At 44.9% G+C, this 12121-nt stretch overlaps 1 protein-coding gene across 2 annotated transcripts in view; it reads left to right on the top strand.

Moving 5' to 3' along the window:
- The first annotated feature begins 1604 nt into the window (after positions 1 to 1604).
- ATXN7L3 (ataxin 7 like 3) overlaps positions 1605 to 12121 on the top strand; it is a 28177-nt gene continuing 17660 nt past the window's right edge. Inside the window, exons 1-3 of one of the 2 annotated variants that reach the window (XM_061589397.1) lie at positions 1605 to 1958; positions 9280 to 9403; positions 10701 to 10833. In XM_061589397.1, coding sequence (XP_061445381.1) covers positions 9353 to 9403; positions 10701 to 10833 — 184 coding nt within the window. In that variant the 5' untranslated portion in view covers positions 1605 to 1958; positions 9280 to 9352. The remainder of the gene's footprint in view (positions 1959 to 9279; positions 9404 to 10700; positions 10834 to 12121) is intronic. The other variant, XM_061589396.1, reaches the window with a different exon arrangement.

Here is a 12121-nt window from a genome sequence, read left to right on the forward strand (position 1 = left end):
TCCTGTTGAACATACAAATGTAGTGGGCTACTGCAGAAGGGGTGGAGCTTTTTGTCCCTCCTCTGCCAGCCCCCAGCAGGTTAGATTCATTTATTGATTTGATTTGATTTATATCACATCCTTTCTCCCAGTAGGAGCCCAGGGCAGCATTATTACTATTATTGTTGATGTTGTTGTTCAGTTGTTGTTAATGCAAGAGTAGTAAATTTTACAAGACTTTGTTAGGTTATGAATACTTATCCATTGGGCACTGGTTTTAGCGGCTAAAATGAGCCTTTTTGCTAGAAACCCTTCATTGCTGGTTTGGGATAGGGGCTTAGAAATACAGTCTATGCTGTTCTTGTACTACCTCCAGCCTTTCCTTCCAGCCCCTGAAAAGGGCACCGCACCAACAGTTGTGGCTATCAACTTCAACCAGCTATGAGTATTCTGAGACTGAAAATGCAAAGCGACAGACAGGTGAAAGAGGGACTTAGCTCTTCCATAATTGGCCCAATGCCCTACCAAATTGCCATCCACACAATTGTATTCCTCTGCCCAGTGTACATTGTAAAAGACAATATATCCTATTGCAAGACTGATTTTTTTTAATGTTTACGTTGTATGCCATTTTGGTCATTTTTCTGAGAGCAAGACATAGCAATTATACTTCATAAGCAAAATCATAAAAGTTGGTTTCTTCTTGTTGGCAAACGATTTTGTACCCCAAGTATAATAATAATAATAATAATAGCTACTGCGATGGCAACCCAGATCCATGGGTTTAGAGCAAAGCTGGCCAACCTGTCAAGATTAGCACACATAAATCTTGAATATTTTTTTTACAGTCACAGATTTTTCAAGATGGTGAAAAACAAGTTCCATAGAACCTGTTTTCTGATATGTTATCATTACAGTTATATTGCACCCATCCACACAAAGAAGTGAAAATTTAAGGCATTTCCGACTGGCATTTTTCAATTTTGAGCCTGAGTTTCAATAGTTTGATCTCTAGATTGACACCATCCCAATACGTGCTTTTGGGGGATGGAGCTCGAGGTTGGAGCTGCAGGGGTCATACTGTGGAGCAGAACGGCAGCATTTAATTTTGTGGTGGTGGAGGGAGAGATGTTACGTCTTAAGTCTGGAAACGGTATCTTCTTATCTGAAATCTCTTTCCTCGAATACTCGGTGAGGACACCCTGTAATTACTCACGGCCCCCCCACTATTTTCTCACATATTCTTACTCCATGGGTTCGAGAGCTGAAAGTCCAGACGCTGAAAATAGTGCATGGGACTGAGCCCTGTGGGTAGTTACTCGGCGGTAAAGAAAACGCTTTCTGCATCTGCTCTGCGGTACTTCAAAAAAACAACTGTATTCCACTGTTGATAGCCCTGGCACTGAAAACAGTGACCAGGGCTGTGTCCCGCTGTGAGCCCATGGCACCAGTGCAACAATGTAACCAGCGGCAGTCCTTCGCGTACAACCTTGAATCGCAGCGAGGGAGGGAGAAATAGGAGGAGGAAGCAGTCGCGACAATTGGTCACTTTCTACTGTTCGACCTACACCATTGGGTGTTCTTGCTCACCCCCTCCTTCTTTCTCGTTCTCTTCCAGGTCCCGCCCCCTTACCGGAGTCAACAAACTAGGTTGCGCGCCTATTGCAAAAGGTGTCTCTCTCTCTCTCTCTCTCTCTCTTCCCCCCCCACCTCCTTTCCCTTTCCTATTGCCGCCGCCAATGTTGGCGCTGGTGCGGAGAAAGAGGTGGACGTGCTAGGCCGGATTGCCCTGCCCATTCCGACCGTTCCTCTGTCCCCTTCCTCCTGCCGGGGGCCTTGCGCTGAGCTGGGTCCCGGCGGGGAGGGGGCATGGCTGCTTCGCCTGGGGCCCGGCAGGCCGCCTGGGGGGCAGGCACGGGCAAGTGGGGAAGGTGGACCCGGTTGTGAGTGGAGTCCTCCTCTTCCTGCCTGTGTGTGGGGTAAGTAAATGGGGTGGGGGTGGGAAGTGGATTGGATAATAATGCTTGCCTTCAGCCCTACTCCCAGTCTGTGTTGGGGGGTGCTGGGGGAGGAGTTAGGGGTGTAAAATTGGAAAGGGTGGGGTGAAGTAAGTAATAGGGAGAGGTTGGAAAGGGTAAACAACTGTGGGGCGCAGAGAGATGAAGCTGAGAGTAAAAGGGGGAGAGAATGGGAGGAAGGAGGTTAATAAGGGGGCTGGGAAAGATATGTGTGGTTAGCATATATGGTTTTATGCCGAGGATTAGACAAATTCATGGGAAAACAGTGACCATGCTAGCTCAATAGAATCCCTCCAAATGCTCAGAGGCAATATAGCTCTGAATATGGGCTGATGGGAATAAAACAATAGGGAGGGCTGTTGCATTTGTGTCCTGTTTGTAGGTTTCATGCCCTGTTTGTAGGCTGGCTGCTGTCCGATGCAGAGTGTTGGGCTAGGCAGACCTTTGACCTGATTCAACAGGACACTTTTTCATGTTCTTATAAAGGATAAAGTAAATTCATGTAGGTAAGATCTGTTGAAGAAGGGGATAGAAAAAGAGGAAGGCCAAACAAGAGATGGATTGATTCCATAAAGGAAGCCACAGACCAGAACTTACAAGATCTGAACTGGGTGGTTCACGACATGCTGTTGGAGGTCGCTGATTCATAGGGTCGACATAAGTCGTAATCATCTTGAAGGCACATAACAACAACAAAAGATCTGTTGAAAGCCAGTGTGGGTTACTGGCTAGGGTATTAGAGTAGGACCAGGGGGACCTGGGTTCAAATCCCCCCTCAGCCATAAAATTTACTGGGTGACCTTGAACGGTCTCTTTCTTTTAGTTGGACCTACCTCACTTGGTTGTTGTGGGTGTAAAATGGAAGAAAAAGGAACGTGTATACTACCCTGAGCTCCTTGGAAGAAGTATGGGATATAAGTAATAATTTGTAATCAAATTATTTATGATACTTTGATCTACGCCTCTGTGTTCAGAGGCAGTATGTCTCTCAATATCAGATACTGGGGGCTTGCTTGTATGCTTCCAGGCCATCTCCCTGGCTACTGATAGAAATCAGATGCTGCCAATGTGGTATAGTGGTTAGAGTGTTAGACTACGACCTGGGAGACCAGGGTTCGAATCCCCACACAGCCATGAAGCTCACTGGGTGACCTTGGGCCAGTCACTGCCTCTCAGCCTCAGAGGAAGGCAATGGTAAACCCCCTCTGAAACCCCCTTACCATTAAAACCCTATTCATAGGGTCGCCATAAGTCGGAATCGACTTGAAGGCAGTCCATTTCCATTTTGATCTAGTAAGGCAGTTATTAAGCAAGTGGAGGAGAGAAGGGCAATAAAGTGAGTCTGGGCTTTCCTGGGGGGAGAGAAGAGGGTTAGGTGGGGGATGTGGCTGGCAAGGAGACCTGTGGGGCGGAATGTTTGAAGTGTGTTTGAGAGGCTAGCAAGTTTGGTAAGTAATGTTGCAGAAAGATGGGATGGCAGTTAGGGCAGAGCAGGCAAAGAGAATATGTGGGGAAAGCTGCTATAAGTCTGAAGGCAGGGATTAGGAAGTACATGAATGGTGGTGGGGCAAGTCTGGAAAGAGGAGAGGAAGGTAATGAGTAAGCAGCAATTAAATAAGGTGTGGGGGATAGAGTTTGAAGCAGTGAAGTTGCTGACTCGGCAAAGAAATTGTGTGCTTTGGCAGGCCCCACATTTTGGGGGGAAGGTTGAAGATAGGGTAAAAGGGTTAAGAAGGACTGGCAGTGATGGGAGGTGTCTGAGGGGGGGAAAGGTATTGTAGCAGCAGGAGTAAAGATGGGGATGGAGGAAGGAATTGCTGGTAGGTAAGAAGAGGCAGGAAGGGTGGGGTACATTTTGGTATTCATGTGACATAGTAAAGGCTGTGAGGGACCTAAGATGTGGGCCTGATTTAAAAGCATATCTCTTCTAGTCTGGACAAGCTGATCTACAATTATGTACTGCTGGCTGACTGTGTTCAGAGGCACTAAGATGGGCCAAATCTCCATCAGGTATTTTTTTAAAAACTGCGTGTTTTTTTGTTTGGAGGGTGCCCCCCCCTTAACTATACTTCAGGATATAATGTGAAGCAGGACTTGGTCCCAGAACCCATTTCCAGTGCATCACTCTGGAATATGGGAAGTGATAAATATAAAGGCAAGGGTGCCTCTGAGCAGACCTAGAGTACGGGCCCTTGCTGTTGAGTAATTGTAGTCTGTCTACTCCACGTATCAGAGATTAGGACATCCAAGTGAGAGTAAATTTTGTTTTGTGAAAGGACTTTGTGCCCAAGCCCTTCTCTATCACTAGAAAGGGTTTAAGGCCTGCTTCAAACTATTCCCTGTAGAAGGGGTACTGGAAGGTGGAAGGAAGGGCAGTTTCCTAATGAAGCTCTCCCCTTGTTTAAGTACCTAGTAGAGACTCGTCATCTCAGGAGCACAACCAGCTGTAGGTTCTGTGACTTGGAGTGTTTAAAGCAAGGGAGGGGGGGCACTGATAGGGCTTTTCTGACAGTGCATCCTAACTTGGGAATATTGTGGTTGATACAGAGATTGGTGGAGCAGGATGCATGAAGGAGAAAAGCACTTGATTAACAGAGTACTAGAGCAAGAGGGTGGGGGAGGGAGAAATCGCCTTTTCGGGATGAGTTTGGGATTGTGACTCAGGCAGGAAACAGATGAAGTCGTTGCTTGGGAGTTGGTTGAGAGGCATGTGGGGGAGACCCGTGGTGTCGGAGATGGTGGTGGGGAAGTTTTCAAAGGAATCAATAAACCCTATTAACTTCTTCCCCATTTGCAAGCTCTCAAGGGTTATGGGCTGAGATGAGGGTTCAAAATGGTCAAATTATGCTGTGGATCACAGTAACCTCTGAGGCAAACTGTTCATCATAGTCTTCAGTTTCTTATATTGGACTGGTCCCTGCAGATGGCAGAAGGTTCCCCTAAAAAAGGAGGCTGTGATGTCATCTCCCTATTGGAGCCAGCTCCCCTTTTGGCATCTGGTTTAGTCATGCAAGATGATAGGATGGGGGTATCATTTTGATTCCAGATGGCTGGCCTCAGGGAGGCCTTGGATGTAGAGGGGGTTCCCATAGTGTCTGGGTTTTGTTTGCCCATTGTTAGGCTAATGAAGGCTGTGTCTGGTGTTAAAGGAGCCCCTCTCCCACCAATAGGGAGCCAGGAAGAATCCCACATTATTGGCAGGTCCTGCGAGATGGCCCATTCTTTGTAAACTAGCTTTCCCCCACCTTCCCTGTATATTCAAAACTCCATTGCCTTCTGTATGTGACTTTCCTTTCTGTAGTGGATAGCTGTCTCTGGTCTCTGATTCAAAAGGCAACTCATACTGGAATATGGCAAGAGGGTAAGACAAGGGAGAAATAATGTTAAAAAACCCACAATGGTACCAGTCTACTAGCTGCTTAGATCCCGCAGTTGAAGATGGTCAGCTCCCTTAGCTTTGAGAAGGGATTGCTTCTGCACTCCCATTAGCCTTGGTCTTTTAAAGGGGTGTAGGTTTGTATGAATTTTACATGTCTGTGCAGCTTTTTTATTGTTCCCCTTTTAGTTACGGTCGCAGCATTGATAACAGATCGCAGATTTTTAGATGTCAGTACCCTTTTTTTCAAAAAGCGCCAGTCTTGCTAAGGAGTAAAACAATATACATATATAAACTCCCACATATATATATTCCCGTTCTTGATTTTTCAACTAGAGAATATTTACAATATTTTTTTTTAAAAAAACCTTTAAATACTAGATAGCAAAACACCATCCCAAGGATAGAACATATTGGAAAGTCACCTTTTTTGGACCAGATAGTCTTTTTAAAATACAGGAGGCAAGCTTCTGAACTACACTGACTTGTTCTTCAGGTTTGGAGCACTATCACTAATACATAGATTCTCTCCCCCCTCCCAAAAAAACCCCCAAGCCAGTAGTGTGGCAGCCCCATTTTCCAGATGGCATATCTAAGCACCTCTTTCTATGGTTGTCTCCTTGTATTCATTTTATTGTCACAGGCTGCAGCTTTCCTTGAGGGCCTAGACATTCTCAGCAAGAGAGGGTGAGTCAGCAGAAACTTCTGGATCCTGGAAATAACTGTGCTGCTGTCTTCTTGGGTCCAATGCAAAGAGAGTTGCTGTAACTCTTGGATGGATTATTGCTCTCATTGATGGTGACCACTGCTTGTCTCAGTGAACCCTTTTGAAGAACTGTTTCTTATCCTTTGTGGCCCAAGTCTTCAGTAGAAGTGGGAGAGCATGATGATGGATCAGACAGAGAGCCTTTAGGATGATGACTGGCAAGGCAGTGGCAAAGAAATAGTCTTGTTCTATTTTCAGCTTTCTGATTTTCCTCCTCCTTGGTCTTCACTGTATTTGGCAGGCTGCATTGCCTTAGTCTATCAATTTTCTCTTAAGGGTGTTTGAATGCATTCATCTTGTATGTGCATGGTCTGTTAGCACCAGCATTTTTTGATACAGAGACACTGACAATTTTTTTTATTGTGTGGTTTAGTTTGCTTTCTGCTTTGCAAGGAACCTCTGTCCATTGTAAGCATTGGGAGATGTGCTTTCTTTTCACCCTCATATGTTCTTTTCTTCTCTCCTCTCCCCCCCCTCCCCTCCCCTCCCCTTGCTGTTTCCACTGTGAGATCAGAGAATGCTGCAGCTTGGGGTGGAATGTTGGGCATTATGGAGGCAGCAACCCAATAAAGCTTTCGTGGGCAAGATTGTGTGGGTGGGTTTTGCTCTCACTTAAGACAACCATTTTTGGTGGAGGGAATTAGGCAGTGTAGCCCAAATCAGGACATGCGGAATTAGCTTCCTCCTATCAGTTAGTGATAAAACTGCTGTTTGCTTGTGACATGCTATTGGCTGGTCTGTTGCAAGCTGGCTTGAGGATAATCCTGGGCTGAGGTAGCAGGTGCCTTTTTAACTAGGGCTGTGAGTACTGTGTGCTAAATTAATAAAGTAGATTTTGTGACCTTAGAAATCATGCCAGTTTGCGTAACGCGTTTTCTCATTCTTGCTGTTTAGCATAATTTAGTCTGGTTTTGCTAGTGATGGAAGGCGCAAGGTTCCTGAAGCCTCATCCCTAAGCACTGGATCTTGCTAATAATGCACTCTGCTTCTGAGATTTCAGTAGATGTTGCTAGTATCAAGCATACTTTCATGGCCGCAAGGGCTAGAAACTTCCATTGATGTGTTTTAAAAACATAAAACTGAGATTCTTACCGCATTCAGGACTAAATTTTATATTCTCTTCCTTGTCTGCTATTCTCCATAATCATGGTATATACACAGCCCTGCTCTTAACCAGTTTCAATTCATTCTTTGAATTATTGCCAGGTTTTTGTGCATCTCCCAATCCTGTGGTAAGGCAAGCAGCTGTGGCATTTGGTGCTATGTGCAGCATCCTGAAAATTTCAGTTTTTCATGTCATCTTAAAAAAAAGTATGTCACTTTTGACTGTAAAGACAGCCTTGAAAATGTGTGTTCAATGCCTGGTGAAGGTGCCAGACAAGAGATTGAACAGCACTTTCAGTTCCAGCTAGGTAGCTGTGTGTGACAGCAAAAACAACAGGGTCTTGTAGTAGCTTAAAGACTTAACCAATATATGATGGCATACACTCTTGTGGGGGAGAGCCCATTTTGTCTAAGGCATGAAGTGGTGGTATATGTGTACACATGGCATGGGAAATTGGGTTATGAAAGGCAAAGTGACCACCGTGCCAGGGGATGAGACCTGGGCATGGAGAGTTGGTATGGCATAATATCTAAAATTGAGCTATGAATTGGAAGTCTCTAATTTGAATTTTGCCTCTATCATGAGCTTACTAGGTGGCTTTAAGCAAGCCATTCTCTCTCAACCCCAGTCTTCATTGTGGGGTTGGTAATGTTGACTTGCCTTACAGGGTCATTGTTGAGGGTTACAACAAGGTAGCACACTTGAAGAGTTTGAGCACTATATGAACACTAAGTATTTCTCTTACTGGGAAGGAGAGGGGGATGCAGCAAAGGGCCAGGGATGGAAGAAGTCCAGTCACAATGCAGAAAGTATCGTGGTACAGGGAGCAGAATATGGCGAGTGCTACCAATAGAAGGGGAGAGAGAATTGTAGAAACATGAAAAGCTATGGTGTGGCTGGAGGCTGTGTGTGGTGGGAGGTGGCTATGATATACCCAGTGTCCCTCCTGAAGCCGTGGGAATAGCTGGACAACCCTGCAGATAAGGAGGTTTTGAGACAAAAGAGAGGGGCAGGGGGTGGCAGACAGGCTCTGCAAAGGGGAAAAGAAACTTTACCAGGGGGAAGGGGGCAAAAAGCAATTTATTACCATTATTTAGATTTATATCTTGCCTCTTCAAACAAATGATGCCCAGTGCAAGAGATAAAGAATTGGTGTGTTGCATTAGTATACAGGGAACAAATGATCCAATCGGAGTATATGTAAAAGTAATCCGCAAGTCAAGGGATTGCCCTGCATTTTCCCAAGCCTGACACGGCTTCCCAGGAGACAACCAGGGGGTCAGAGGCAGCGACCCATGATGCACCAGTACTTCTTGCTCTCAGCTTCAGGCATCTTTAGGCTGTCTTCTAATATGGTGCACCACATGACCACATGAGATTGAGCTCTGGGCAGGAAGAAACAATTCCTCTTATTGGGGTCTACAGGATGGTCTTGTTCCTGCTGGAGGTGACAGGCAGACATGAGGATGTGGCTGACTGGCTAACAGTTGCTCTGTTTTCTTCATATTGTAAGAGTCAGAATGCTGTTGAAAGCCCCATCTACATATTGCCGGGGTGGGGTGGGGTTTGAAGCTCACAGCCAGAAAACTGGTAAAAGTCAGACATGTACTACAGGCCTGCTTATAATATGCTTGCTAGGAAATGTTTTAATCTTACCCAGACTGCAGTGTTTAGTTGGTTGATTCAACAGAGTAATCAATTAAACTTTTTTGATCTATTTCAGAGGTGCCCTCAACCAGGTAGTAGACTTTAAAATAAATAAATAAATAAATAAAATTTCTTGTATAAACTGCAGGAGGCAGGTGCCATCTTAGAAGAAGCATTTTACAACAGAAGGGAATACTTCTAGAATGGTGCCTGCTGCAGCAACTAAAAACAGTGGGTTTTTTTCCTCCAGAGCTATGGTTTAATATGCAGATTTGTATCAGTTGCTTAAAATGCACATCACTCTCCTGTTTTCCAGTCTATAGGCCCATCCTCCAGTTTGAAGGAAAGTTTCAAAACTGATCACCAAATCCTGTCTGTCTCCTCACAGGGGGATCCCTTCCCATTTCAGCCTGGCCTCTGCTATGTTGCGTTCTTGGCATCTTCTCCGATAGCTTTTGCAAATGAAAATGGAGGAAATGACTTTGTCGGGCCTGGATAACAGCAAGTTGGAGGTAAGTCGTTTCCCTTGAGGCATCTTATAAGGATTTTGAGGGAGCTATGCCATCAAAGTCAGGCTGAAATTGTTGGGTTCATCAAGAACCTTTGTTGGAGAACCTGTTCTCCTGGATATAGAGGTTAATTCCAGCCAGGGCTATAGCCCCAGAGTGTTTCCTTAGTGTGGGTCACCAGTGGGATATTTGAAATGGAGATTTTTTTTTCAATAGAGACTTTGCAATTTGTATTGATTGTATAGTGAAAGTGTAAAAAATAAAGTTAATTCATTTTACATGGTTACAGTGTCACAGCCCTGCTGCCATTTCAGCTGTGAGTTTGGTTCTACAGGAATTCTGAATGGGGTTTATACACCCTCTTCTGTGATTTACCTCTGAGCAGTACATACGATTGTACTGCAAGTCACAGTCCAAAAGCAACTCTGGGTGACCTCACCCACTTAACAGTTCAAGTGACTAGTGTGTCCTGTTGTACCTTCCCTTCCCCTCTGTGTCATTTTTTGAAATTGATCTTGTGACTCTCTCTTGGAAGAGGGGAGGGGCAGGGAAGTGCAAGCCAATTGCACTTCCTGTCCCACATCACCTCCTTCATATTGCCATGTCTCAAACAGTGCTTGGTCTACATTTTTTAAAAAATCAGCTGTAAAAAAGTGGTTGAGGTCTTGCAGGCTGTGTTTGGATTGCAGATGCTGTTGGTACTCCTGAGAACAGAGTGGGCAGTGGGGAAGGGGAGGAGGGAATGTGACTGGTAGAAATCCTCTTAGGCAGGATGCAGCAATGTAAATGAATTAATGTAAAGTAAGACAGTGGTCCCCAAACTTCCCCCCCAGGCCACTGCAAAATTGATGAGGGTCTTGGTGGACCCCTTCAGGATCTTTTCAGCTTGCTGTAGCAATTGTAATATGCTGTGCTAGATGCTGTATGATTTTTAATTGCATTTTTATTGCTTCTTTTCTTTCTTACATTGTATTTTATTGTATTACAATTTGCAACCCGTAGAATTCAAACTGTAGTACAATGAAATACAATATAAGAAAGAAAAGAAGCAATAAAATACAGTTAAAATCAATATGAATATTTCATGTGGACATGCCGCGACCACCTGAATGAAGCTCGCAGACCACAGTCTGGGAACCTCTGGAGGAGGATATAATCTGGAACTGAGCTGGGGACTGAACTCAGATCCTGGGGCTTCCTCTGTGGAAAATAGGTGCTGCTTCTGGTTCAGCCTTCCTTTTGTACTCTACAGCTGTTATCAATGTGGTGTTGTTATTACTGGGATCTTGTTGCTTTCTAGGCTGTGGCTCATGATATTTACACAGACTTCATTGAGGATGCCTGCCTGGGCTTGTGTTTTGAGGTCCACCGGGCTGTCAAATGTGGCTATTTCTTTTTGGATGACACAGACCCCGATAGTATGAAGGACTTTGGTAAGTGTGTGTTGCAACCAATGATTCTTTCATAGACCATTATCAGAAGTCCAGCATAATTTTTAAAAGGATGCTGCTTTTGTATGCACTGAATCTAACCCAATTTCTTGGTTAAATATGTGCTCAGTCTTAGCTATGCAAGCACAGCAGCTAACTGTTCATTTTCTTTTTTTAAAGTCACATTTCTCTCTCTTTCTGTTGTGGCTCACCCCTCCCTTCCAAAGTGAGTGATTTCAAAACCCAATCATAATAGTTGACTGCAGAATTGTGTTTGGAAAAGAGATGATGGTCATATCCAGACCACAGCATGAGACATACAAAGAGCAGGTGAGCTGCAGAATGGTGTCTGCAGAACAGATTGCTCCAGAGGCACAAAGTTATGTTCTATAAGGAACTTGCATGGCGAGACCTTGGTGGCAGGCTGTTTAGTTTGGGAAAGGTTTTGCTCTAGATTGTAGGGATTTAAGAGCAAAATGGTTTGAGGAAACAGTGAAGGCATGCTGTGCTAGTTTGGCTTAAGACAGTGGTTTCCAAAGCTTCTACCCTTTGTTTGTTATATTTATTTTGTCCTTCTGAACAAGATCAGGGCAGGATACATAGTTATCTTCGTCCTCCCCCCACTTTTACATTTTATTTTTAGGTTGAGAGAGTGACTGGCCCAGGTCCACCCTGTGAGCTACACAGTTGCATGGGATTTGAGCCTGGGTCTTCCTTGTTTGTCCAACTTTCTAACCACTGTTCCATTCTGTCTGTTATTCAGAGGCTGTCTACATGCTGTATGCTCACCACATGAAAAGCAGCCACATGTAAGCCAGGCTCTGTTTACTGACCATTCTGAAGGCTTTCCTGGAGACAGAGAAAGAGAACCTGAAGGGATTGTAGAAGTCCTGCCTGCTTTTCTTCCCCTTTAGCAGCTGCCTGTCTCTGCACCAGACCTTTACGGAAAACTAGCCACTAAGGGAGAGAAGAATGTACAAAGTGGCCACAGGCTGCAAGACTACCTATAAGACTAGTGGCTGCTCAGCTCCAAGCTTTCCTAGATGACGCTGATTATCTAGACCTTTTCCAATCAGGCTTTAGGCCTGATCATAGGACAGAGACTGCCTTGGTTGCCCTGCTTGATGACCCATGCCGGGCATCAGATGAGGAGTGCATCCCTGTTGGTGCTGCTGAATCTCTTGGTAGCTTTCAATACCATCAGTTATGGTATCCTTCTGGGCCGTCTACCTGGGATGGGATTGGGAGGTGGACAGGTCCCAGAAAGTTGTGCTGGGAGGCTACTACTGAG

This window comes from Rhineura floridana, chromosome 11 (genome assembly GCF_030035675.1).
Source record: "Rhineura floridana isolate rRhiFlo1 chromosome 11, rRhiFlo1.hap2, whole genome shotgun sequence".
NCBI classification, from domain to species: Eukaryota; Metazoa; Chordata; class Lepidosauria; order Squamata; family Rhineuridae; genus Rhineura; species Rhineura floridana.